The sequence below is a fragment of the Bactrocera dorsalis genome, chromosome 6 (assembly GCF_023373825.1).
Source record: "Bactrocera dorsalis isolate Fly_Bdor chromosome 6, ASM2337382v1, whole genome shotgun sequence".
NCBI lineage: Eukaryota > Metazoa > Arthropoda > Insecta > Diptera > Tephritidae > Bactrocera > Bactrocera dorsalis.
The window spans coordinates 6,845,787-6,872,640 of record NC_064308.1 but is presented as its reverse complement, the minus strand read 5'-3'; the positions used below and the strand labels follow the sequence as shown (position 1 = coordinate 6,872,640).

General features: G+C 37.8%; 3 protein-coding genes across 3 annotated transcripts in view; 1 reads left to right on the top strand and 2 right to left on the bottom strand.

The window, feature by feature from the left end:
- LOC105223425 (uncharacterized) overlaps nt 1-26,854 on the top strand; it is a 155,867-nt gene that overhangs the window by 23,238 nt on the left and 105,775 nt on the right. The gene's annotated exons all lie outside the window — the stretch shown is intronic.
- LOC125779136 (uncharacterized) overlaps nt 8,192-26,854 on the bottom strand; it is a 153,076-nt gene continuing 134,413 nt past the window's right edge. Inside the window, exon 2 of the mRNA XM_049459767.1 lies at nt 8,192-9,207. The gene's annotated coding sequence lies outside the window, so the exon portion shown is untranslated. The remainder of the gene's footprint in view (nt 9,208-26,854) is intronic.
- LOC125779181 (uncharacterized) lies at nt 20,903-21,997 on the bottom strand. The gene has a single exon (XM_049459822.1). It carries the CDS (start codon nt 21,961-21,963, stop codon nt 21,367-21,369), a length of 597 nt encoding a protein of 198 aa, XP_049315779.1. The 5' UTR covers nt 21,964-21,997; the 3' UTR covers nt 20,903-21,366.

Here is a 26,854-nt window from a genome sequence, read left to right as displayed (position 1 = left end):
ATGTACATACATACATACATAAATAAATGCCTATGACATTGGCACACAAATAACGCATACACAACATACATACTTCTATGCGTTCACATGTAGATATGTCACCCGCAAAAACTACAAACATTGCTTTACAAAAACAACAATCGTTTGAAATAGCATCAGCAGCGTCACAAGTCAATATGGCAGCCAAATAGTCGCACGCATCTTTCGCATCTCCGTTGTCAAGATCAACCAATGGCCGAAACTGGTGTTTTGTCAAAGAGTCAAGTGCTGAACACATTGAGTGCGACAGACTGTTCTGTCAAATATTAAAATACACACATTCTTATGGACATAGTTATGTAGTTGTGCAGCTGCCTCAATAACTGTGTCCCTAAGAACGTGTGTATTCTAATATTTGACAGAACAGTCTGTCGCAATCAATGTATTCAGCGCTTGTGTGATGATAGAAAATCCAAGCTGTGCCGAAAAAAATAAAAGAATGGCCGCCGATTGTCACCGCTTCCCTTGCCGCTGTAACAGCTTTGCACACAAACGTGCGTAAATATGTATGCATGTATACGTATGAGCGTGAATACATATCGACGCAGATTTTTGCGAGTCACGGAAAAATATTTTAGAATGGACAAATATTATAAATCGACAACTGCGTTGTTGCCACTTTTCTCACTTCTTTCTGTGAGGAAGCATCAGAAAGTTCTTCAATTTATGATTTTTAGCTTTTGCCATCGTCGCGAAAAGACGGTTGTTGGCAATGGCATGCTCGGGGAGATGTTAAGGCGTCTGTTTTTATGAATGAAGCGAGGTCGCTTGTGGAATTTGCGCCTGCGTTTATGAATGAATTTTGTTTTTGTTGTAAGATTTACTACATTTATTCTTCGCCAATTCGGCTGCCATATTGACTTGTGATGCTTCTGCTATTTAGGCAATTTTTGTTTTTGTAGAACAATGCTTCAATTTTTTGTGGTGACATATTCACATGTGTACGCATATGTATGTTTGTATGCTTGTGCATTATTTGTTCGGAAGTGTATACAAATATATGTACATATAAGTATATATAAATATATGAACATGCAGATCAATGCGCGCACATCTAATATATTGATAAGTGATAAAATCATGATATGAATTTCTGAACGCGCACATGCGTATACATACATGCAATCATATGAGCAGATAATAAGATTAATATGATAGACGATGTATTTATACATATATTGTTGTGATAAATTCAATTTCTATTACTACGAAACCTTCTCTATGTTTTAAGTTCTCTGGTTTAACACATCAATCTTATTCAATCCTAAATGATTTTTACTACCAATTAAAGACCAGTTTATTCTTTTCAGATGAAATATGCTAATTTTATTGATTTTTTCTATTATTTATTGGAAACTTAACAATTTTACAATTTTAATAAAATGAAATAATATGTTTACAAAAATTAAATAATGCCGAATTACAAAATTGTCCATTTAAAATGGAAATTTCTCTCACGACTTATTGGTTAAAATTAGTCTTTTAATTTCACCTGCTTTTTTAAACACAATTTAATCCATCTAGATTAAGTGCAATATTTGTGTTTAAAAAAGCTAGGCTCAGTTGGCATGCTATTGAAAAAGAAAAAAAATTATCCTGTAAATATAATAATAAAAGAAAACTGAAAGTAGAAAAAAAAAACTTCTCGGCCTACCAGAAATCACCTGCATATAAATACACTTGTATGTATATTGCCCTGCATTGGTTCTCTTTTATTTACATTAACATGTTATTGCTCATAGACTCTAAAAACCACTCAATATGGTGACACACGCTCATAATTTGTATGTGGTGAAACTGGTCCATCGGCGGATGGAGTCTTGTGTAGAAGTTCACGCATGTGAGGAAAGCTCTCTTATCGCCATTCCCTTGGGAGTGGCCAGCAACGATTCTTTTACGTATGCCCCAAGCAGCTCACGACTTCCGGTCTTTGACCAAGCATCCTCTGGGTAGCCTTAGAACATCCGTTTGAAGGCGAGCTAATGTGAGAAGGCGAGCCAATGTGAGAAGGCGAAATATCCCCTACTTAGGGTTGTGCGCTGGGTTTGGGACCCGCCACTTAAAAAAATACCCCCAATGAAAAAGCAAACACAGCCTGCTGCTGTTGACTCGGCTATAATCGCGTAAGCGGTGTCTACGCCAGTAAAGAAGAAGAAGAAGAAACTGGTCCATCGCGACCGAGTTAGCCAAAAATATTTTTACGTTCTTCGCGCCGTGAACCTTCTCTATGATAGACGTTCTCTGACAGACTTTTACGTGACAAGTAATACGTTCACGGATGTAACGATTCGACGCCAGATACAGAGAACGTTTAATATTGAGAAGGTTCACGTTTCAAATATCGTAACTTTTCGAAGGGGTACTCGGCAGAGATGGAAGAGTCTCACCACAGACAAATTATGAGCGAGTTTCACCACATTTAACAGCGATTGAGGGGGTTTTAGAGTGTATGAGAAATAACATGTAAATGTAAATAAAAGAGAACAAATGCAGGGCAATATACATACATGTGTATTTATATCAGTGATGCCCAAACGCACACTACCAAACTGTGTGCTTGTGTTGGAGTATGAGAGAGCTTATTGCTACACCCAAAAAAATACAAAACTTTAGTATTAATTAATATAAAAAAAATTTTAAAGTGATTCGACAACTTTTACAAAATTGTGAAATTAATGAAATTCCTTATTAATTTTTTATCTATTACAAAAATAAAGACAATTCACATGTCAAAAAGAAATTAAAATTCAAAAAATTTTAAATATTGAATTTATGTTGAAGTTTTCACCTAAACGGCTGTATCAAAAAACTAAAAATCAACATTTTCATGATTTTGAACCAACTTATCTAAATCTAGTTCGGACCCGCAAAACCTTATACGAAGTAAGTCTTCAAGGTGCCGATCGCTAATTTTATTTCTAGTATTTGATTTTCTTAATTTCAAAGTGGAAAACGAAACTTGGCAACAATAAGTACATAGTTCCAAACATTGAAAAGAGTTTCCAAGCAAAAACTTGTTTTCCCACTCAATATTAAACATAGTAAAATCGTTAATCAGCGCGCACATACAAATTACATGCGTAGCAGTCAACAGTCGTTGAATTTTCCACAATGTATAGAGAGCGCTTTACTAATACGTGTGAGCGAATCTGTGAGAGAGCAATAAAGTCGGCCGCCCGCGGGCTAGGTAAAGCGCTTCACTGATTTATATGCAGGTGATTTTTGGTTGGCGGAAAAGTTCCTGTATGCTACATATGACTTTTTCTAAAGCTAACATATACATATATATATTTTACGGGGGAAATTGCGCCAAAAGGAAAGATAAAGAGGGGATTCTGCTTTTTGATTGGAAAAGTTTTTGTATGTACAAGTAGTTAGATTTTTTCTAAGTCTAGTATACATATAGTATATACATACATATATATAATATATAATAATATATCTTTTACTGGGGAAATTGCGCCAAAAATGAAAGTTGAAGAAGAAATCGTTAACGGAATTTTAGTTCTAAATGAATTTTGTCGCGGAAAGATCGCCAATTCGATTTGATACGATTTTTCAAATAGTTTTAATTAAAATAAAATGAGCAATAAAAGTTTAAAAAAGTGTCGCGTTCGGGAGTGCACATCAGAATCTCCCGGGAGATTCTTTTTATTCCCTAGGAAGCAGGAGGAGTTGCAGAAGTGGGTGGAAAATTTACGGATCCCACCAACGCAGGATATACCCACCTACAATGCATTTGTTTGCATTAAGCACTTCGAACGAAGTGCAGTAGGTGTGAAAAAATTGAAGGCAGGACCTGTGCCCACCCTTAATCTTGGTGAGTACTTTGTGCATGTATTATACAAATATTATTATTTTTTTAAGAAGTTCATACATAGTTACATAAGTATGCAAATTTTTTAAATAAGTATGCGTTGAGCGATGCGCGGGCAGAGCGAAGTCAAGTGAAGTGTGTGTGTGTTGCGCATTGTGCAGAGTACGTTTGAATGTTTCTAGGTGTAGTGGGCAGTATTAAGATGTGTCAATATTATCAACCAAATATTTACACATTACTAACAATAAAATCTGCCAAAATATTTTTTGTAGTTATAAGTATAATATATCTTATTATTTTGTGTATATAAGTATATATATAGAGTATTTAGTGACTGTTCTGCTACATAAAAATTCAAAATGGTTTGAAAAGCAAGAGATAATCAGGGAACGACATCGGAAGCGCGATGCTAAATTAAAAAAACTTAAGTAAGTTGCAAGCCAGAATGCTTTGAATAAGAACATCTTACTTTCGGGTTAGTAATGAATTAATGAAATAAATATTTATATTTTGTAATGTTTTGCATTCTATCGTTTCCAGGTTTTTCTACTTGCTGTTTTTTCTCTACTTTCAGTTTTCTTTTATTATTATATTTTCAGGATAATTTTTTTTCTTTTTCAATAGCATGCCAACTGAGCCTAGCTTTTTTAAACACAAATATTGCATTTAATCTAGATGGATTAAATTGTGTTTAAAAAAGCAGGTGAAATTAAATGACTAATTTTAACCAATAAGTCGTGAGAGAAATTTCCATTTTAAATGGACAATTTTGTAATTCGGCATTATTTAATTTCTGTAAATATATTATTTCATTTTATTAAAATTGTAAAATTGTTAAGTTTCCAACAAATAATAGAAAAAATCAATAAAATTAGCATATTTCATCTGAAAAGAATAAACAGGTCTTTAATTGGTAGTAAAAATCATTTAGGATTGAATAAGATTGATGTGTTGTACCAGAGAACTTAAAACATAGAGAAGGTGCAGGTTCGACAGCGAACATTTTATAAAATTGCGACACGGAATGTCACCACATAAGAGACATAAATATATGTATGCATGCTCCTTATGATACTCCCAACAACAGCATTGTGATATTTTCATGCTTCATGTTAGCTTTCAACCAGAGGATCGCTTGTGTGTGATACATATGCAAATACATACATATGTATGAATGTATGCTTTTGCGTTTTGCCGTCGGTAATTCAATATTGACGGCGAAAGATGCGTGCGACTATTTGGCTGCCATATTGACTTGTGACGCTGCTGATGCTATTTCAAACGATTGTTGTTTTTGTAAAGCAATTGTTGCGTCAAGCGACATATCTGTATCTAAAACAAAAATAATAAATGAATAATGAAATGAATTGTAAAATATTGAATTGTTATAAATTAAATTAAGAAAATCTATTATAAAATACTTACCCTAACAATGTTAAATATACTCACCTTAATCTATTACCATAATCTGTTATAATATTGAACGAAAAGTTTAAGATTATTACTTACCCCTTATTAATACATATTTATTTTACCACTAGTTTAAGCCGTTAGTTTTAAGACTTAGGCTTAGCAATTAGATTAAGAAATAAAGAACTTCTATTGTAACTGAACGATCGAACCGAACGCACGCCTTTTCGTTGCCGGAACAGTTTATAAATCTTTCGCGACAGGTAATTGGAGTGAGTAAAAATTGCGCATCCCTAACTATTATATTTATGGTGTTTCAAAAACGCTTGAAACTTTTCATAGCGCCCAAGCAGGGACAAGTGCGTAATTAAAAAGTTAACACTAAAATACATTTACTAAATTTCAAACCAATTACCTGTCTTTTATTTCTTTCGGATCTCGGTTTTCGGTGTTCGGCTTTCGGCGCAGTAAAAGTGGTGACCAAATATAAAAAATATATATAACACTCGTACATATATTTATATCTACATTTGAGTGAGTGAATTGATGTGTGCAGCAGAAAATCGTTAAAAACTAAACAAAAGAAATTGTAAAAAACGGGAAAATTAATACTAAAATATACATACAGACATACGTGATAAAGAGTGTATGCAAAAACTTACCTGTGCTACCAAATTTCGAAAAAAAAGAGATTAAAAGAGATTACATATAAATACATATTAACAAATTAAAGAGAGTGCAAGTGCATAGTGAAAAAGAAACAAGCAAGAAAAACATACAAATATATTGTGGGCATAAGGAAGCGGTGGCTGTGTTAACACACCAACAGTGAGTTCCAAAAAAGTTCTACCAAAGCGTTTGAACTGTTTCGTGATAAAAGTGCCGGTCTAACGCTAATGTAAAACAAAAAAAAAAAAACGCTAAAACCGCAATTGCCACTAAGTGTCCGTTGAGTCAAAAGTGCCGTGTCCAGTGCCGTAATAGAGGAAAACATAACGTAACGTTTCCATCTCCAGTACTGCTACATTTCCACCAACGTCTACGTCACCACCAACATTGCCGCTTCGTCAACGCCATCATCGCTGCTGCTACGCCGCGTCAACGCTACCATCAATTCGCTGCTGCCATCGTCGCCGCTGCCATCAACCCGCCGCTGCCATATATAACGATATATACATAATATACTATAAAATTAATATACATATTTGAACCCCACGTATGTTTATATCTAAATGTATAAATTTAAAGTGAATCAAGGGATTTGGGGATTTTGCGGTAGCCCTTTATTTTAAAATAAAGGTGAAAAATTCTTATTTCAAGATTGAATTATTATATGTTTTTTCGCAATTTTTTCGAACCGCGTTTGCAATTATCGGTCGTTTTTTCCGTTTTTTCACAATTTTTGTCGATTTTCGTTCGGACATTTTCCGATTAAACTAACTACTTTTTTGTGCTATTGCTCATTTTGCGCATTTATCGGTTTGACTTTCGTATACTTGAGAATCGATATTATTTTTTTCCTCGTTTTCGTAACCGATTCCAAATATATTTGTTGCCAACTTTTATTGCTATTGGTTTGGCTTTCGTATATTTGGGAATCGACATACATACATATATTTTTTCGTTTTCGCCATATCGATTCTTAGTATATCTGTTGCCAATCGTTATAGTCTTTTTTCGGAAATTTAATTTAAACAAGCAAAATGAGCAAGCCAAAGCCGACTCTCGCAAACCTGTCTCCAAGTAAGGAGTTGACGGACTTAAAATAGTTAAGACGTCAAAGAACGGTTGCGAAAAGTAGTATTTTGCGCATTAAAATGGGCCTTCTCGAGAAGACTGTGTCTTTAGATCAAATAGAATTGGAATGTCGCTTAGATTTATTAAATTCCCATAGTGAAAAATTAATGAAATGCCAATCAAAGATTGAAGAAATTGATGAGGACGACATGGCCTGAGGGGAGTTAGAGGACTTCATCGTTGAAACGAAGTCCATAATTAAGCCAATTTTAGCGAAAAATAAAACTTCACTAGCCGAAACATCTTTTGTAGCTTCTCACAGCTCAAGACTCCCAAAAAAGAAATTGCCGAAATTCAAAGAAGAATATTCAGAATTCAAAAATTTTTTGACTTTGTTCGAGAGCTTGGTTCATAATGATCCAAATATCCCAGATATTGAAAAATTTAACCATTTGGTTAATTGTCTATCTGGAGAGGCTTTGGGAACAGTTAAAGCGTTTCAGATGTCGGATGAAAATTACCCGAAAGCGTTGGCAAGTCTCAAAAAAGTTTATGATAATAAATGTTTGATATTTTTCAATTAAATATCTAAACTTTTTGAGCTGACAACAATCCCAAAGCCTTCTACGTCTTCCCTGATCCCTGATGATGATTGACGAAGTGTCAGCGGTATATGATTCATTGCTATCGCTGGGCGATGAAAAACAAATAACGAACGCAATAATCATACACATTGTAATGACAAAGGTTGACCCTGCCACCCGATCCAAATGAGAAGAAGCGCTGGACTATGACAAACTGTCACTGTGGAAGGACTGTGAAGCCACCCTAAATCGACGATACCAGCAGCTATCAGCGGAAGGAGCATCACACTCTAGGACGAAGCCCATACCTACAAGCAATGCGCATCATGGGAAACAACAACATATGGACAGGACCAAATCGGCGCTGGTTGCTGCAAATACGAGGCAGCCTCTTTGCCAACAGTGCAAATCGAGGGATCACCATTTGACTCCCTGCCCCACCTTCAAGGCGCTTCCGGTGCAGCAGAGGTTCGAGTTCGTGAAATCGGTGCCCTTATGCATAAATTGTTTGCGTAAGGGTCACACGGTTTCCAAATGCAGAGCGGATCGTTGCCGCATATGCAATCGATCCCATCACTCGCTGTTGCACCAGTATCCAGTGTCCTTCCCTGCTGTACCTCATCCGCAACCATCAACCACAAATGCCATGCATACAGCCAGTATGCCGGATCGGGTCATGTTGGCAACAGCAGTAATTCTAGTGAGGACCAGCTGCGGAGATTACCAGCCTGCGAGAGCCTTACAGGACTCAGGCTCCCAGGTCAACTTTATGACGGAGGACTTGGCACAAAAGTTGCGGATTCGACGTCAGCACAAAACATTAAGTGTAATAGTAAACTAAGCGCGTTTGTTAAGTCGCGGGTAAATAATTACGAAATTTCGGCGGAATTCTGGATAATGCGAAGTATTTCGGCAAATCATCCAGACCATAATATCAATATTAATGGCTGGAAAATTCCGCACAATATTGAATTGGCGGATCCAGACTTCCAGAAATGTAAAAAAGTTGACATCTTATTGGGTGCAGAAATATTTTTCGATCTTCTAGCTGTCGGCCAAACTAAAAATGGTCCTAATCAACCAACATTACAGAAAACCCTTTTAGGGTGGGTTGTATCTGGCAAATACGTCAGCAATCTAAGTCCTCCTCCTTCTGCAACTAGCACATTATGCCAATCTGAAAATGACTTAACGTCAATTAATTCGGTGGTCCAAAAATTTTGGGCGTTAGAAGAATTACCTTCAGATTCAATTGGCATTAAATTCACACAAGAACAACAAGAGTGTGAAAACTTTTTCGTAAATACCACTCAAGTATTGCCTTCAGGACGGCGTCAAGTCAGAATGCCTTTTAAAGACCGTAAGTTACTCGGTCACTCCTATGAAACCGCAGTTCGGCGGTTTCAGGCCCTGGAGAGAAGGACATTAAAAGATCCAGAACTTCGTAAAATGTATCTAAACTTTATGAATGAATATAAAGCATTGGGTCACATGAGCCCAACGAACAATAAGATCCCGAGTGAGCCACACTACTTCATTCCGCATCAATGCGTTTTAAGGCCCGAGAGCACAACAACCAAATTACGTGTTGTAAAGGGGGATTTTTTAAGAGCTTGATAACTTTTTTAAAAAAAAAAACGCATAAAATTTGCAAAATCTCATCGGTTCTTTATTTGAAACGTTAGATTGGTTCATGACATTTACTTTTTGAAGATAATTTCATTTAAATGTTGACCGCGGCTGCGTCTTAGGTGGTCCATTCGGAAAGTCCAATTTTGGGCAACTTTTTCGAGCATTTCGGCCGGAATAGCCCGAATTTCTTCGGAAATGTTGTCTTCCAAAGCTGGAATAGTTGCTGGCTTATTTCTGTAGACTTTAGACTTGACGTAGCCCCACAAAAAATAGTCTAAAGGCGTTAAATCGCATGATCTTGGTGGCCAACTTACGGGTCCATTTCTTGAGATGAATTGTTGTCCGAAGTTTTCCCTCAAAATGGCCATAGAATCGCGAGCTGTGTGGCATGTAGCGCCATCTTGTTGAAACCACATGTCAACCAAGTTCAGTTCTTCCATTTTTGGCAACAAAAAGTTTGTTAGCATCGAACGATAGCGATCGCCATTCACCGTAACGTTGCGTCCAACAGCATCTTTGAAAAAATACGGTCCAATGATTCCACCAGCGTACAAACCACACCAAACAGTGCATTTTTCGGGATGCATGGGCAGTTCTTGAACGGCTTCTGGTTGCTCTTCACCCCAAATGCGGCAATTTTGCTTATTTACGTAGCCATTCAACCAGAAATGAGCCTCATCGCTGAACAAAATTTGTCGATAAAAAAGCGGATTTTCACATTTCGAACCGAACACTGATTTTGGTAATAAAATTCAATGATTTGCAAGCGTTGCTCGTTAGTAAGTCTATTCATGATGAAATGTCAAAGCATACTGAGCATCTTTCTCTTTGACACCATGTCTGAAATCCCACGTGATCTGTCAAATACTAATGCATGAAAATCCTAACCTCAAAAAAATCACCCGTTATTTGATGCCTCGAGTCGATCTTCAACTCAAATAGCGTTGAATGAACTTTTGATGGTAGGTCCAACTATCCAAGAAGAGTTATACTCAACTCTTCTTCGTTTTCGTTTACACAAGTACGCTTAAACGGCTGACATTACTAAAATGTACCGCCAAATAATGGTGCACGAAGAAGACAGAAATTGTCAGCTTATTGTGTGGAGAGAGCATCCTTCTGAGCAAATTCAAATTTTTCGTCTTAACACCGTAACATACGGCACTTCGCCTGCTCCATTTCTCGCAACACGGTGTTTGCAAATGCTCAGTGATACCAATACAATGAAATACCCACTCGGTTCATTGGCCATCAAAAGGGGCTTTTATGTTGATGATTTATTAACAGGGTCCGAAAATTTTGAGTCTCTAGATCTTTTGAGAAGTGAGGTAATTAAAATATTAAACTCGGCAGGATTCACCTTAACGAAATGGTTTTCGAACCACCCTAAATTTTTCGACAGTGATTGCACTGAAAAGTCATTAAGCTTTAATGACAAAAGTTCCACTAAAACGTTAGGAATCCATTGGTTGCCGAAAGAGGATTTGTTTCGATTTGTTTTAGATGACAATTTTAATGATCTGCGAGCCACCAAACGAAACATATTGTCAGTTTCTGCTCGCCTTTTCGATCCTCTTGGATTACTAGCCCCATTAGTTACCAAAGCAAAAATCTTATTGCAAGAGCTTTGGATCCAAAAACTAGATTGGGATGAGTCGATTCCATTGCGCCTTGACACTAGCTGGCAGAACTTTAAAGTCAACCTAATGCAGCTCTCATAGATAAATACATGGCTCCTCCGACGCCTCAATAAGGGCATACGGATGCTGCATATATAGGGTGATTTTTTAAGAGCTTGATAACTTTTTAAAAAAAAAAAACGCATAAAATTTGCAAAATCTCATCGGTTCTTTATTTGAAACGTTAGATTGGTTCATGACATTTACTTTTTGAAGATAATTTCATTTAAATGTTGACCGCGGCTGCGTCTTAGGTGGTCCATTCGGAAAGTCCAATTTTGGGCAACTTTTTCGAGCATTTCGGCCGGAATAGCCCGAATTTCTTCGGAAATGTTGTCTTCCAAAGCTGGAATAGTTGCTGGCTTATTTCTGTAGACTTTAGACTTGACGTAGCCCCACAAAAAATAGTCTAAAGGCGTTAAATCGCATGATCTTGGTGGCCAACTTACGGGTCCATTTCTTGAGATGAATTGTTGTCCGAAGTTTTCCCTCAAAATGGCCATAGAATCGCGAGCTGTGTGGCATGTAGCGCCATCTTGTTGAAACCACATGTCAACCAAGTTCAGTTCTTCCATTTTTGGCAACAAAAAGTTTGTTAGCATCGAACGATAGCGATCGCCATTCACCGTAACGTTGCGTCCAACAGCATCTTTGAAAAAATACGGTCCAATGATTCCACCAGCGTACAAACCACACCAAACAGTGCATTTTTCGGGATGCATGGGCAGTTCTTGAACGGCTTCTGGTTGCTCTTCACCCCAAATGCGGCAATTTTGCTTATTTACGTAGCCATTCAACCAGAAATGAGCCTCATCGCTGAACAAAATTTGTCGATAAAACACATTTCGAACCGAACACTGATTTTGGTAATAAAATTCAATGATTTGCAAGCGTTGCTCGTTAGTAAGTCTATTCATGATGAAATGTCAAAGCATACTGAGCATCTTTCTCTTTGACACCATGTCTGAAATCCCACGTGATCTGTCAAATACTAATGCATGAAAATCCTAACCTCAAAAAAATCACCCGTTATATACGAAGCCAATCTGCTAGTGGTATTAAATGCATGCTGCTTACTGCAAAGTCTAGAGTGGCTCCGCTGAAGACCAAATCTCTTCCGCGTCTTGAGCTCTCGGCAGCACATCTTCTTTCGAAATTATAATCAAGAGTAGCGCCTATGTTGAGTCGACATTTTGAAAATATTACATTTTGGACAGACTCTGAAATCGTTTTACATTGGATTAAAACACATCCATCTTCACTACAAACCTTCGTCGCAAACCGAAATCCAAGAGTTGACTGACAAAGCACATTGGCGACATGTGCCAACGAAACAGAAGCCAGCGGATCAAGTGTCTCGGGGTTGTAACGTGGACGAATTGAATAATTCAATATGGGTTGGCGGTCCACAGATCCTCTTAGAAGACCCTGCATTATGGCCAATTAATAACCACTTCCAGCTCTCACCAGAGGACGAAGCATTAGAGAAGAAGAACTTAGAACTTTCGACTACTGAGAAAAATTCAATATTGGACCTTATTGAAAAATTCTCTTCTCATAAAAAATTGCTTCGTGTGGTTGCATATATATAACGATGGATCAGGTGACCACCAAAATCCTCCAGAGGCCAAGACCTGACTTCAGAAGAGCTAAACTTGAGTTTTCTAAAAATTGCACAGGTGGTCCAACATTCAGAATTTTCGGATGTTATTCAAAAATTGCATAAAGGCACCACACTACCCGCAAACTTGCAAAAACTCAACCCGTTTTTGCATGAGTACTCGGATAAGTCGCTGTCGTTCAAATTAATCCGAGTAGGAGGTCGCTTATTAAATGCACCTCTCCCATACGATGCCAAATTTCCACTTTTATTAAATAAAAGTTCGCATTTCGTTATAACGTACTTACGGTTTCTGCACATTCGAAATCACCACGCTGGGGCAAAGCGTTGGTTGCGCTTCTTCGAGAACGCATATGGCTAATTAATGCCCGAGAAGCTTGCAGTAGAACCGTAAGAAACCGTATACATTGTTTTCATTACAAGCCGAAGTTGCAAACCCAAATAATGGGAAATTTGCCAGTTGAAAGACTTCGAGCGTTACGACCCTTTCTGATATGTGGCGTAGACTTTTGTGGTCCCATATATACAACGTTAAAAATACGTGGTCGACTACCCGTAAAAACGTAAATAGCAGTTTTCGTTTGCTTCACTTCAAAAGCAGTACATTTAGAACTAGTCTCGGACCTGTCTACTAATTCTTTTATTTTCGCCCTTAAAAGGTTCATTGGTCGCCGAGGGATGCCACAGAAAGTATTCAGCGACAACGCAACCAACTTTGTCGGCGCCGACCGCAAGCTGCTCGAGCTGAAGGCGGCGTTCCTAGCGCAAGCGCCAGAACTAATGGGGTTCGCAGCCGAAGAAGGATTCAGCTTCAGGGCGCCGCACTTCGGCGGATTATGGGAGGCGGCCGTGAAGTCCGCCAGGCATCTGCTCGTTCGCGCACTCGGCAACGCTCTACTCACGACGGAGGAGCTATCAACAGTACTGGCCGAAGTGGAGGCCATTTTGAACTCTCGACCCCAACGACGGAGAAGCACTAACTCCAGCGCACCTTTTAATCGGTTGCCCTCTGCGAGCACTGCCACCAGCACAAGTGCCAACGGATCCAATTCGTTGCTGCGAGAGATGGCAACTTGTTTGCTGTCTCAAGCAACAGTTTTGGCGACAGGGGTCTAAAACCTACATGACGGGCCTTCAGGAACGCAACAAATGGCTGCACCCCAAACGCAACCTGCAGCCAGGCGATCTCGTCCTCGTCCACGAGGACAACATGCCGCCACAGCTGTGGGTACTCGGACGCGTCGTCGCCACCGTCGAAGGGCAAGACGGCAAGGTGTGAGTCGCAGACGTGGCGACTAAGGCGGGCACAATTAAGCGCCCCATCCACAAGCTGGCCTTGCTTCCAATGGAGGTTGAAGGAAATTGATCCTGTCAAAGTGGCCGGTGTTGCGTCAAGCGACATATCTGTATCTAAAACAAAAATAATAAATGAATAATAAAATAAAAATTATGAAATGAATTGTAAATTATTGAATTGTTATTAATTAAATTAAGAAAATCTATTATAAAATACTTACCCAAACAATGTTAAATATACTCACCTTAATCTATTACCATAATCTGTTATAATATTGAAAGAAAAGTTGAAGATTATTATACTTACCCCTTATTAATACATATTTATTTTACCACTAGTTTAAGCCGTTAGTTTTAAGACTTAGGCTTAGCAATTAGATTAAGAAATAAAGAACTTCTATTGTAATTGAACGATCGAACAGAACGCACGCCTTTTCGTTGCCGGAACAGTTTATAAATCTTTCGCGACAGGTAATTGGAGTGAGTTAAAATTGCGCATCCCTAACTATTATATTTATCGTGTTTCAAAAACGCTTGAAACTTTTCAGCAATGCTTCTAGTTTTTGCGGGTGACATATCTACATGTGAACGCATATAAGTATGTATGTTGTGTATGCGTCATTTGTGTGCCAATGCCATACGCACATATTTATGTATGTATGTATGTACATAAGTACATATCAGCAGCGCGCACATGTTATTATTGATAAGTGATAATATACATATGAATATAAGTTTTGAATAATAAAATGTACGCTTACATTCATCACTATTGTAATATATTAAATTTTTTTAATATATTATGATAGTCTGTTATATACATACATATGTACATACATATACATATACATATATAATGAAGTATATGTACACACAAGTATAAATATATCAAATACAAGAAATAATTGAAAAAGTATTCTTTATTTTCACATTAACTACGAATATTGCTTTGAAAAAGTAATTTAATTCAAATGTATTCAATTGCACCTGTATTCATTAATATGCACAAAAAGAATTCATACGAATACACATGTTTGCATATATACATCAGAGTCCTGCACGAGTAATTAAAAAAGTAACATGTTAGCAAGCGGCGATGCCGATGCGGCGAGTACACGCTACGTAACGGTACTTTGGCATCGTGGGCATCGGCATCGAGGGTATCGGCATCGCGGGCATCGCCGATTACTAACATGTTACCAGTGGTCGGCATTTCTTAGAACAATTGTGGAAACTAACTTCACACGTACGCTTACGCGTTCAGTCGTTGTCGAGCCAGCAACGAATTAACATCATGTAAAACTAGTTATAACGCAAAACCAAATATGCCCTGCTAGAAATATTTTATGTTCCTAAATGCCTTTCGTGTCATGCAATGCCATTTATGTTCCAAGTCTTTTAAAGATAATAGGGAATATATCCTTAAAATACATTTTGTTAATTTTCATTATTTTATAATTTTGCTTATAAAATTTGCTTAATTCTAATTCCAATTTCTCACTGGGCTACTCTTTTTGCTTTGTTGTCCAACGGGACTGTGTGCACGTTATGCTTGTGTTGGTTATTCTAGCGTCAACTGATCGCAAAATTCTGCTTTGTTTGCCTACGAAGTTGAATACAGTTACACAATCGGGCTTTCACAGACACTTGTCGCGACATGTTGGCGCATAGGCCGTGGACAACGCTGTGGTACTCAATTAGTATTGTGCGCGAATAAAAGAAGTGGCATTTTCACATTAGCAAAGTTTTTGCATTTGTGCTATTATTTAAATCTATATAATGGAAATTTTGCAACGTATTAAAAGTGGTGTTTATAAAATTAGTGATGCATCGGGTTCAAGTGACATCTGGAAGTTTTACAATAAAATTTTATTTTTAATTCGTTGCTTATTTTAATCGAAAATAACGAAATATATTTAATTTATTTTTATTTATTGAATTAATTTATGTTGTGTTATGTTATGTTATATTGAATTAATTTATGTTTAAATGAAGAGAATTTTATTAATTTTTTCTTAATATACGGTAAATACAAAAGAAAAATCACAAGAATTTGCTTTTATGTTTGTATTTCGTTTCATTTGCCATTGACGATACCAGATAGTAATCGTACGATGCCACGATGCCGCGATGCCGATGCGCAATGTTACCTTCGCATCGTGGTAATCGTCAGAAGTGTTACTTAGTAACGTAATCGTACGATGCCTACCTTAATCGTGCAGGCCTCTGATGTACATATATGCAGCACCCGTATGCCCTTATTGAGGCGTCGGAGGAGCCATGTATTTATCTATGAGAGCTGCATTAGGTTGACTTTAAAGTTCTGCCAGCTAGTGTCAAGGCGCAATGGAATCGACTCATCCCAATCTAGTTTTTGGATCCAAAGCTCTTGCAATAAGATTTTTGCTTTGGTAACTAATGGGGCTAGTAATCCAAGAGGATCGAAAAGGCGAGCAGAAACTGACAATATGTTTCGTTTGGTGGCTCGCAGATCATTAAAATTGTCATCTAAAACAAATCGAAACAAATCCTCTTTCGGCAACCAATGGATTCCTAACGTTTTAGTGGAACTTTTGTCATTAAAGCTTAATGACTTTTCAGTGCAATCACTGTCGAAAAATTTAGGGTGGTTCGAAAACCATTTCGTTAAGGTGAATCCTGCCGAGTTTAATATTTTAATTACCTCACTTCTCAAAAGATCTAGAGACTCAAAATTTTCGGACCCTGTTAATAAATCATCAACATAAAAGCCCCTTTTGATGGCCAATGAACCGAGTGGGTATTTCATTGTATTGGTATCACTGAGCATTTGCAAACACCGTGTTGCGAGAAATGGAGCAGGCGAAGTGCCGTATGTTACGGTGTTAAGACGAAAAATTTGAATTTGCTCAGAAGGATGCTCTCTCCACACAATAAGCTGACAATTTCTGTCTTCTTCGTGCACCATTATTTGGCGGTACATTTTAGTAATGTCAGCCGTTTAAGCGTACTTGTGTAAACGAAAACGAAGAAGAGTTGAGTATAACTCTTCTTGGATAGTTGGACCTACCATCAAAAGTTCATTCAACGCTATTTGAGTTGAAGATCGACTCGAGGCATGAATATAAGCAAAAGAGCGAACATACGTCTGTTAGAGCAATACATAGTTTTGAGCATAATTTTTATTTCATGCTCAGCTCTGTTCAAGCGAAAATGTTAAAATTTCTCCTGCCGAGCTGGCAGTGGTGAAACTCTTCCATCTCTGCTGAGTTAGCCAAAAATATTTTTACGTTATTCGCGCCGTGAACCTTCTCTGTATTAAACGTTCTCTGCCAGATATCAATTTGCACCTTCTCTATTAGGCTGTTCACGGTAAGGTGGTTATCGGGTTATGTGATTATTAGATTAAAAATAACCTCTATGCTCCGTGAGCACCCTATGTTGTATGGTTATTTGCTTATTTTTACACAAACAGCTGTTCATTGTTTACAATTTTAGTTCAATGAAATTCCAACTTATAAAATGCCTAAACAAAGTTTAAAAAGCAAAATAATCGAATTTAAAATAAGTTCTGCTATTCAGGAAATGGACTTTATTGAAGGTATTTGCTTATTAAATAATCTGAATTTTAAGGGTTCAACAAATGCTTTGTATAAAATTTGCAGACATCTTGCATAATTTGCCGATTGTAAACAAAAAACAGCTGTTAATAGCAGATTTTCGAATAAGAAAATCTAAATGAAAATGCCATTCGCTTAGTTTATTCATTTTTTATGCTGCCATTTAGTAAAATTCCAACGACTTTCTAACACTGGAAATAAGCAAACAACCACATAATCTGTAAACAAGGGCCTAGGTTGGTCAACTTTGGTTATTTTGTCATAACGCATTTTATTGTTGTTTACTTAATCACATAACCACATAACCCGATAACCACCTTATCGTGAACAGCCTATATGTCTTTATGAGCTAGCATCGAGCGTACAAGTTCTCAAGACTATACGAGGTGTGTTCAAAAAGTATAGCGAATTTTGTGTTTTTTCAAAAATTATTTCTTTATTCATGAATATCTATTTTGTCCCCTTCAAAGTAATCCCCATGAGATATTATACACTTGTGCCAACGGTTTTTCCAATCTTCGAAGCACTTCAAAACATCATTTTTTTTTTTATCTTCTTCAGCTCCTCCTTCGATGCCGTCTTTATCTCGTCAAGAGAAACGTAACGTCGTCCTTTCATGGGCCTCTTCAGTTTAGGGAACAAGAAAAAGTCACAGGGGGCCAGATCTGGGGAATACGGAGACTGCGGCATTATTAGTGTGTTGTTTTTGGCCAAAAAGTCGCGCACAAGCAACGATGTGTGTGAGCAGGGGCGTTATCGTGGTGCAAAAGCCAATTTTTGTTCTTCCACAAATCTTGGCGTTTCTGGCGGATTGCTTCCCGCAAATTGCTCATAACTTGCAGGTAATATTCCTTATTGACCGTTTTTCCCTGTGGCAAGAACTCAGGATTCACCACGCCCCTGCAATCGAAGAAAACTGTCAGTTACGATTCGTGATACTTTTTGAACACACCTCGTATCTCCGAAACTATTACTCGGATCAAAATTTATGGCAATATTCTAGAGATATTGTCGAATTTAACAAGAATGTAACCCCTTAATACATGGGTGGGCATATTAGCCCTCAGTGGCATTTTGGCCGTGCGGGCACGAGTGCACATTTTGATGGCTAGGTGAGGGGATCATTGCGGGCAAACATGAAGAGGAAAGTGAGAGCAACGTATTTTACCACTCCATATTTACAAATGAGAGCAACGTATTTTCCCACACCATGTTTACAAATGAGAGTTGCACTGTGGGTAATAACTGTAAAATTACCTAACAATTTTAAGTTTCTTTGTAACTACTATAAATTTATAAAATGTAAGACAAATAACAAAAAGTATAATAAATATTTGATTTTAGTAATCATTGTTTTTAATATGTCTTTATCTATATAAATAAAAATGAATCGCCAAAATGTATGTACGCTCATAACTTTCATACGACAGAACCAAATTTGATAATTCTTTCTGTAAAATGTTCGTTGAGGTTCAGGGATGGTTTATGCGGAGAAAAAATTCGAATGATTGCCGGAAACCCCTAAAAACAGCCCTTTTCTTTTTCTCATACAAACGAATGAATGTTGGTTCGTTAGTAACGCTAAGAGAACTGCTAAACCAATATTGATGAAATTTTAAGAGGTTGTTCGTTGTGGATCGGGAAAGGTTTAGAAATAAAAAACCTGTATGTCTTTCATGAGGAAAAATCGGAAAATTGAAGAATTCAAATTTACAAATTTTTTTATTCAATTATTTTATTTTGTTTTTCAATTATTTAAATCTTTCAAATTTGGCGTTTACTTCAAATATTTTTGAAAATTATTCAGTGAAAATGTTATGTGTTTTTCACACAAAGTGATCAATTACAGATTGAAATCTGTCACGATGCCATGAAGAGCTCGCGCTAATATCGGTCGGCGTTCTCTTTGGCATCAACATACATTAGCAGCCCAAGCCACATAAACGAGTACTCCCAGGATGCGATGACTTTTCAACAGCTTCGATGGACATTATCTTGAAGCAACGCGTATATGGTGCTGTTAGATGCTAGATATACTCTGTTTAGTGGGAAAAGAGAGGTTTGCCGCACGCATACATTCTTCTTTGGATGATGGAAGGTGGTTACACCAGATCAAATTGATGAAATCATTCAATAATGCGGAAATACCTGATGCAAAGAAAGATCCAGTATTACACGAAGTGATGAAAACCAATAAGGTTCATGAACCTTGCGGACACCACAACCCCACTTCGGTTTGTATGTCTGTCAATAAATGCACGAAACAGTATCCACGTACTTTTCTTTCGGCAACACAAATTACAAATGATGGATATCCACTCTATCGGCGTCGCTCACCAGACGACAATGGCAGAACTTTTAGCATTCAATTTAGGGGCGTGAATATCGAAGTTGACAACACATGGACTATACCATATTCATCAATATTATCTAATTCACATTCAAAACTCATATCGATGTTGAGTATTGCAGTTTGGTGAAATCGATCAAGTAAGTTTGCAAGTACAAGTACGTCACCAAAGGAAGTAACATGGCGGTTATTGGTCTTGAACGAGCTTTTGCTCAACCTTCGTCAGTGATCCGTTTGCGAGGACATTCGGAAATACATTAATATTATACATGGAATGCATCGTCGAAGAAATAATTACGCAGAAAGCAAGGCCAACCAGTAGATTGACATCCAGGTGTCTTATCAACTAATACATTAGGACGAATTTACACAATCCACCCGAAAAACAACGATTGTTTCTACTTTCGCTTGCTATTGATAAATGTACGCAGTTCAACTTTTTTTGAGTCATTGCTGGAAAATGATATTCACTGGAATGTAATGATATTCATTGCTGGAAAATGATATTGATAAATGTACGCAGTTCAACTTTATTTGAGTCATTGCTGGAAAATGATATTCACTGGAATACAAATGCCTTCAAATCCGCGTCTATTATGGGATACGAACAAAAATGGCATTGTCGAAGACATTTTACATCGTCTTCGCTAAGAATTGGAAATGGTACAATTTCGGTTGATACTTCCGGTGCTTCGATATCAATCCCATCTTCCCTTTATCAATTCACAAAAGATGAACTCATCACAAATGTGCGGACATTGGCCAAATTATCGTAACTACGATTCCTTAAGTGCACGCGCAATGTTAGCTGCCAAAAACACCGATGTTGTTGACTTCAACTGGAAGATTCAAAGTCAAATTCCGGGAGACTTGCGCTCATACAAATCGATCGATCGTCTTGACTATGAAAACGACGCCGTCAATTATCCAGTGGTATTCCTAAATTCTTTGGACAGGCTTGGTATGCCACCGCATCATTTGCGTCTCACAGTAGGATCCGTCGTTTTTTATGTTTCCCAATCTTCATGCGCCGAAACTGTGTAATGGAAACCGACTGATTGTGACGCACCTATCGAATACAAAGGGACAGAATGCTTGATCCTACGAATTCCTTTGACTTCTAACGATTTGCCATTTTCTCAGAAACGTATTCCGTTTCCGTTGAGATGACAGTCAACAGGACCTAAAGATAGTCGTATAGTGTGAGGCATAAATTTGGAAATGCTCTGTTTTCTACACGGCCGTAGCGTGCTCACGAGTTGGAAAACCATCTTTTCTGTACACCGGAACAGAAACCGAAAAATGTTGTTTATACAGCTGCGTTACATTGAAAAAAAAAATGAAATGATACATTTGTAGAAAAACACCGTACTCGTGTGCACTCGTTAAAATTGGCAGTCAAACAATTATAACAATATAGAACTTTATTTAAATATATGAAAATATTACACTTATGCAAATTTATAGAATGTTCTCAAATATTTCGTACTCGTTATTTTACGTTGTTCACTCGCTGAGGGTTGCTTGTTGACTGTGTCCTTTTGGTTGCTGCCACTTGCTTTATTTTATCTGACACTTGTTGGGCAACAGAGTTGCCATCGCTTACAGTCGGCTTTCCTGACCCAATGTGGCGCCCTCGCCCATGGTGCTCTCATCTTCGTTGTCTATGTCGTCTGGATCATCTGGTGGTAACATGCACCAAGTTTTAAGTTGATCTGATGCAAATACGGCTTTGTAGTGACGTTGCGTTCGCTCGGCATGAGGTAAGTCTTCAATTACATAACGATCATTTGGCAGGACTTTGGTGATGATGAATGGTCCTGTGAATCGTGGTTCTAATTTACGTGATGTACCGGAGCTTATTGGTTCGTTTGTAGTCAATACGAGGTCACCTTCGTTGTACGTCTTCGAGGATGTCTCGAGGCACGTACCCATAAAGTAGTCGGAATGGTGTACAACTTGTGGTTTTATTCGGGATGGTATTAATGCTCCATTGTATTTGACGTAATTTGTCGTCCCATCGTCTTTCCTCATCAGTAAAAGGTAGTAGCATGGATAGGATGCTCGTTCAGCGTGTCCGTTAGCGCGTGGCGTCCGCACTGCGTTGAGAATATGTTTGACGTTGTTTTCATTGCAAAACTTTTGGAACGCTTTTGAAGTGAAGGCCGTTCCTCGGTCGGATATGATACGTTCAGGCATTCCCAGATAGCTCGTGATCTAAAGCGTGGTATAAGCTCTCGTTTCTCCATTGTTGTTCGTAAAGCGTTGCAATCGGTAATAACTTTGATCTTCTTTCCGTATACGTAGTATTTGAATCTTTCCAATGATTCCACAATCGCTAATGCTTCGAGTTCATAGCTATGGAAACGTTTTTCGTTGTCTGTAGTAGAGCGACTAAAATATGAGATCGGGTGCAGTTGTCCGTTCTCGACTTGCAACAAAACGCTTGCAAGGCCGATAGAGCTTCCGTCTGCATGTAGTTCGTGTTCGGCTTCGATGCGGTAGTTGACCATGGTTGGTTTCGATGATAATGCGGTTTTGAGTTCGTTGAATGCTGACTCTTGCTGTAATCCCCATGCGAATGCGGTGTTGTTGCGTAGCAATTTGCGTAACGGTTCAGAAATAATGGAATAACCAGCGACGAATTTTCGGAAGTAGCCACTGAGACCTAAGAATTTGCGTACTTCAGTGACATTTCTCGGCTGTGGAAAATTTACGATAGCGTTGGTTTTGACGTTGCCCGGACTGATGCCTTCAGGAGTTAGCTGATGTCCCAAAAATGTTATTGTTTGCGTGAACAACTCACATTTGTTAACGTTCAATGTGAGTCCACAAGTACGTAGTACTTGGAGTATACGAGAAAGCTTTGTATACATTTCGTCGAAAGAATTGCTGCCGATTAGGATGTCATCCATATAATGCAGCATGTCGCCCGTCTCCACCCGTCTTTGGATTTCTGCCATGAGTCTATTAAACACAGCTGGTGCATTCTTTAGACCAAACGGCATGCGTTTGAACTCATATAGACCGTCCGTTGTGATAAAAGCGGTGTATTTCCTACTATCGGGTGCCATTTTGATCTGATAGTACCCACTATTCAAATCGAGTGACGAAAAGTATCGGAAACGTTTTGCTTCATGTAGCCGTTCTTCAATATTCGGGACTAGAAAATTTTCTTTCCACGGGACTTGCGTATTCGGATGTCGATTTCGTGATAATATCACGCTCAAGTAATTCTTCAATCATCTTTTTGACAGTATCACGCTTCGGTTCTGGGATACGACAAAGCGCTTGAAATATGGTGCGAATGCTCTCAAGTTCGATGCTAGCTTGAACTACGTCAGTTTTGCCAATATCTTTCAGCCCACTAGAGAAAACATCGGCATAGCTTGCCAGAAAACTTTGTATCTTATTTCGTTCTGCTTCATTGCTGAAATTGGACATTAGTTTGGAAAAATTGCTCTCAGTTATTACCGTTGTCTGTACTGCTCGTCTGCTTCCGAATATTGTGCGATCATTTTTAATTTTCAGCGTAGTGTTTGCATTGATGATAACATCTTGACCTATTAAAACGTCTTGTTCTAGTAACTCGTCATCAGCGATGTAGGCTTGCGTCTCGATGTTGATGTTGACGATGTAGCCTCCGTGAAAGTACGCACCCCTCCGCAAATGACTTTTACTTGTAAGCAGCATTTTACGGCTTTATCGTCGATGCGTTTGGCTACTGACCTACGAATGATGCTACATTGGCTGCCCGTGTCGATGAATGCGATATACGGTTGCGCTTTTATGTAAACTAATTTCTTGAAACATTCGTCAAGGTTGATTGCACCAAGTCGTCGTAACGGTACTGTCGTCTTCTCACAATTTCCTCCGTTTGGATGAACTTTGTTACACGTTGTACAGCGATGTCGTTTCTGCGGCAATGGACATTTGTTGGCGAAATGTCCAGTTACGTTGCAATTGTAGCATTTCAATTCATCATTTTGTTTCGTTGACTCAGCATATTTTTCGTTATTGTTGTCTCGCTTGCTTGGTTGATGTACTTGTGGCTTACTTAGCCCTCCGCGATTAATTAAATAGTCCTCGATGGCGTCTCTCATCTGCTTCATTGTTGTAAACTTCATTGCTGCAATGCTTTGTTGAAGTTCTCTATGTTTTAACCTAGGTCTTGCATAACGTATAATTGCTGCCTCACTCAGTTTGTAACGTATACCTAGTGCCGCCACTCGAAAACAATATTCTTTTACGATTTCTTTTGGCTTCCTCGTTGCATTGGCCATCACGAAATGAATTTCTGCCTAGTCTCGATCTGAACCAAATTCGTGTCGTAACGCATCAGCAAAATTTCCCCAAGTTGTGTGTAATGTGGGTGATGCATCCAACCACATACGTGCAACTCCTCTTAAACGTGTATAAATCGCCAACAATAAAAATTTCTCGTCCCATCTATATGCTTCCAATACTCGATCGACTCTGTCAATAAATTGCTCTACCGTAATGCTTGCGTTATTCGTTGGATCAAATTCCGGCAGGGTATTTGCAATTTCTTTTACTGACGCGTGTCGCATATTCCCGTTCGTTGAAATATTCCCGTTCGCAGAAATATCCCCGTTGCTTTGAATGCGTGTTGTAACATTGTTGTTAGTTGCCACCGTGCTGTCGTCGTTCGTTGAAATAGCGTCAGTGGCGTAACTCTGCTATTTGCGTTTTGTACCGTTTGTACCTTTTGCATGCTGACTGTACCAGTGCCGTTGTTTTGTGCTTGTAGTAGCTGTACCAACATTTCGCGTAACTGCTTTATCTCCTGCTGCAGTTGTGCCACCGTTGATATCTCGGATGACTCCTCCGTAACGTTGATCTCTTGGATGTCCACCTCGTCGGACTCCTCATATGCGCTAAGACGTTGCAACAACTGGTCTCGCGTGCCAGTCGTCGCTAATTGCCTTTCCCGTAGCAACCTCTTCAGTTGTTCCACCTTCAAATCACTGATTTTCGCCATCGTCTCGTTTTTACGTATCGTATATATATATCTGCCGGTGCCTATAGGCCTTCACCAACGCACATATACTTACTATGTATGTAGACGTGTATGGGTTTATCATCCCACTTCTGAACTGTAGAAAAACACCGTACTCGAGTGCACTCGTTAAAATTGACAGTCAAACAATTATAACAATATAGAACTTTATTTAAATATATAAAAATATTACACTTATGCAAATTTATAGAATGTTCTCAAATATTTCGTACTCATTATTTTACGCTGTTCACTCGCTGACGGTTGCTTGTTGACTGTGTCCTTTTGGTTGCTGCCACTTGCTTTATTTTATCTGACACTTGTTGGGCAACAGAGTTGCCATCGCTTACACATTTAACTTTCTTTTCATTTCAAACTATATAATTTCACGCAAGACAACGGCTGCGGGGTCACCTAGTATTATATATTTATTTTTGTTTATTTGAAATAATAAATTATATGTTTGGTTTAATCTCATTTGCTATAGCTACACGCATTATTGTACCAAAATTTAAATTAGATAACCTACTTCTTATTTAAGATATAATTTTCGAAGCAAAGAGTTTCAAACCAGGTTATTTCTTCAAACTTCCTTTAGGAACCACTGTTTCTTCAAACACATATGCCCAAATGAATCTTATGAGAGCGCAATGTAAATAATTACTCAACAACCCTTCTGCCACCCGCAAATCGTAGAATTTCCAACGACGACGTTTTCCCCGTAGAAACGACTCAGCTGATTGCTCTCTCACACCGCAGGATTGCCAGGCTCGATATACTGTAGTAATTATAAAAATTGTCTTCAATATATTTGAAATTTTCTTAAAATAACTCAAATTCAGAATCGAATGCTATTATTTATTATTTATTTAATAGTTTGATTAAAAACTTAGATGTGTACAAAACTACATATGCGTATTGAGTAATGGCAACATTGTTCGAATGAAAACGAGAACAAAACGCTTGCAGCTCGTAGCGAAGTGAGAAGATGTTTCTGCCATTAGCGTTTGTATTCTATTTGTGTGCTTAGCCACTCTCAATCAATAATGCCATACCGCGCAAATTCAATATATTTTTATTTGATGATTTATTATATTTTTGAAAACATGTGTTCCCTTTCTATAGTGCATATTATTCTTTTAATACATTTCCAGAGGGAACTTAGATTTTTAAAGTTTAACAAAACAATTATAGAAAAAAAACCTCAATTCTTTGAATATTTTGATAAAACAACCAAACTGAAGATATAACAAAACATATACATATTTATACCAGCATTTTCATTAAATGGAACTGCAATATGTTTAAACACAACATATATTATATAATGGTCACAAGTATCTTCTCTTTTTTATGTATGCAGATATGCATATGTACGTAGAAAAGCCCACAACTTGAGAAAAGTTTTCCCAATTGTAACTAAAATGAATTTTTACAACTGGCATCACCACCATTAACTGATCTATCACATGTACAGTGGTGTGAACAAAATAGGAACAACCATAAGGTGTTGTGAAGTTTTAAAATATCTTGTTTTCTTATTAAATAAAATTGTTTTTAGATACAAGTGTAACATATTTCTTTCCAAACAGTGATTAGAATTTCCAGCATGCAAAGATAAATTAAAACAGATATTAATGCGAATCTCTAAAACGTGCAAATTATCTTTACCTCTTTTTGTTCACACAACTGAACAATTCCGATATGAAGTAAACTTCCGCTCTTAAATTTGTGTACAATGTCAGTATTGCCGCAACCAGAGATAAGGAGATGTTTAACTCCTCTCTCACTGGAAGTGAGAGAGCAATTGCTAAACGTCAAAACCTACTGAACTTTGAGAGCTAATCGAGTTCAGTAGAGTTTGACGTTTAGCAATTGGAAACGAGCGATTGTCAGATTGAAATCTTATCAAAAAGATATGTAAACGGAGGGATTTGTTGCACTTAGAAAAAATGTAAAACAATGAAAATTAAATAAATTTATGAAATCTAAATTTATTTGATGAAACATTTTGTAATATCAAGCAAAATAGTATTATTTTCAATGGAAAATTATTAAAAACATGTATTG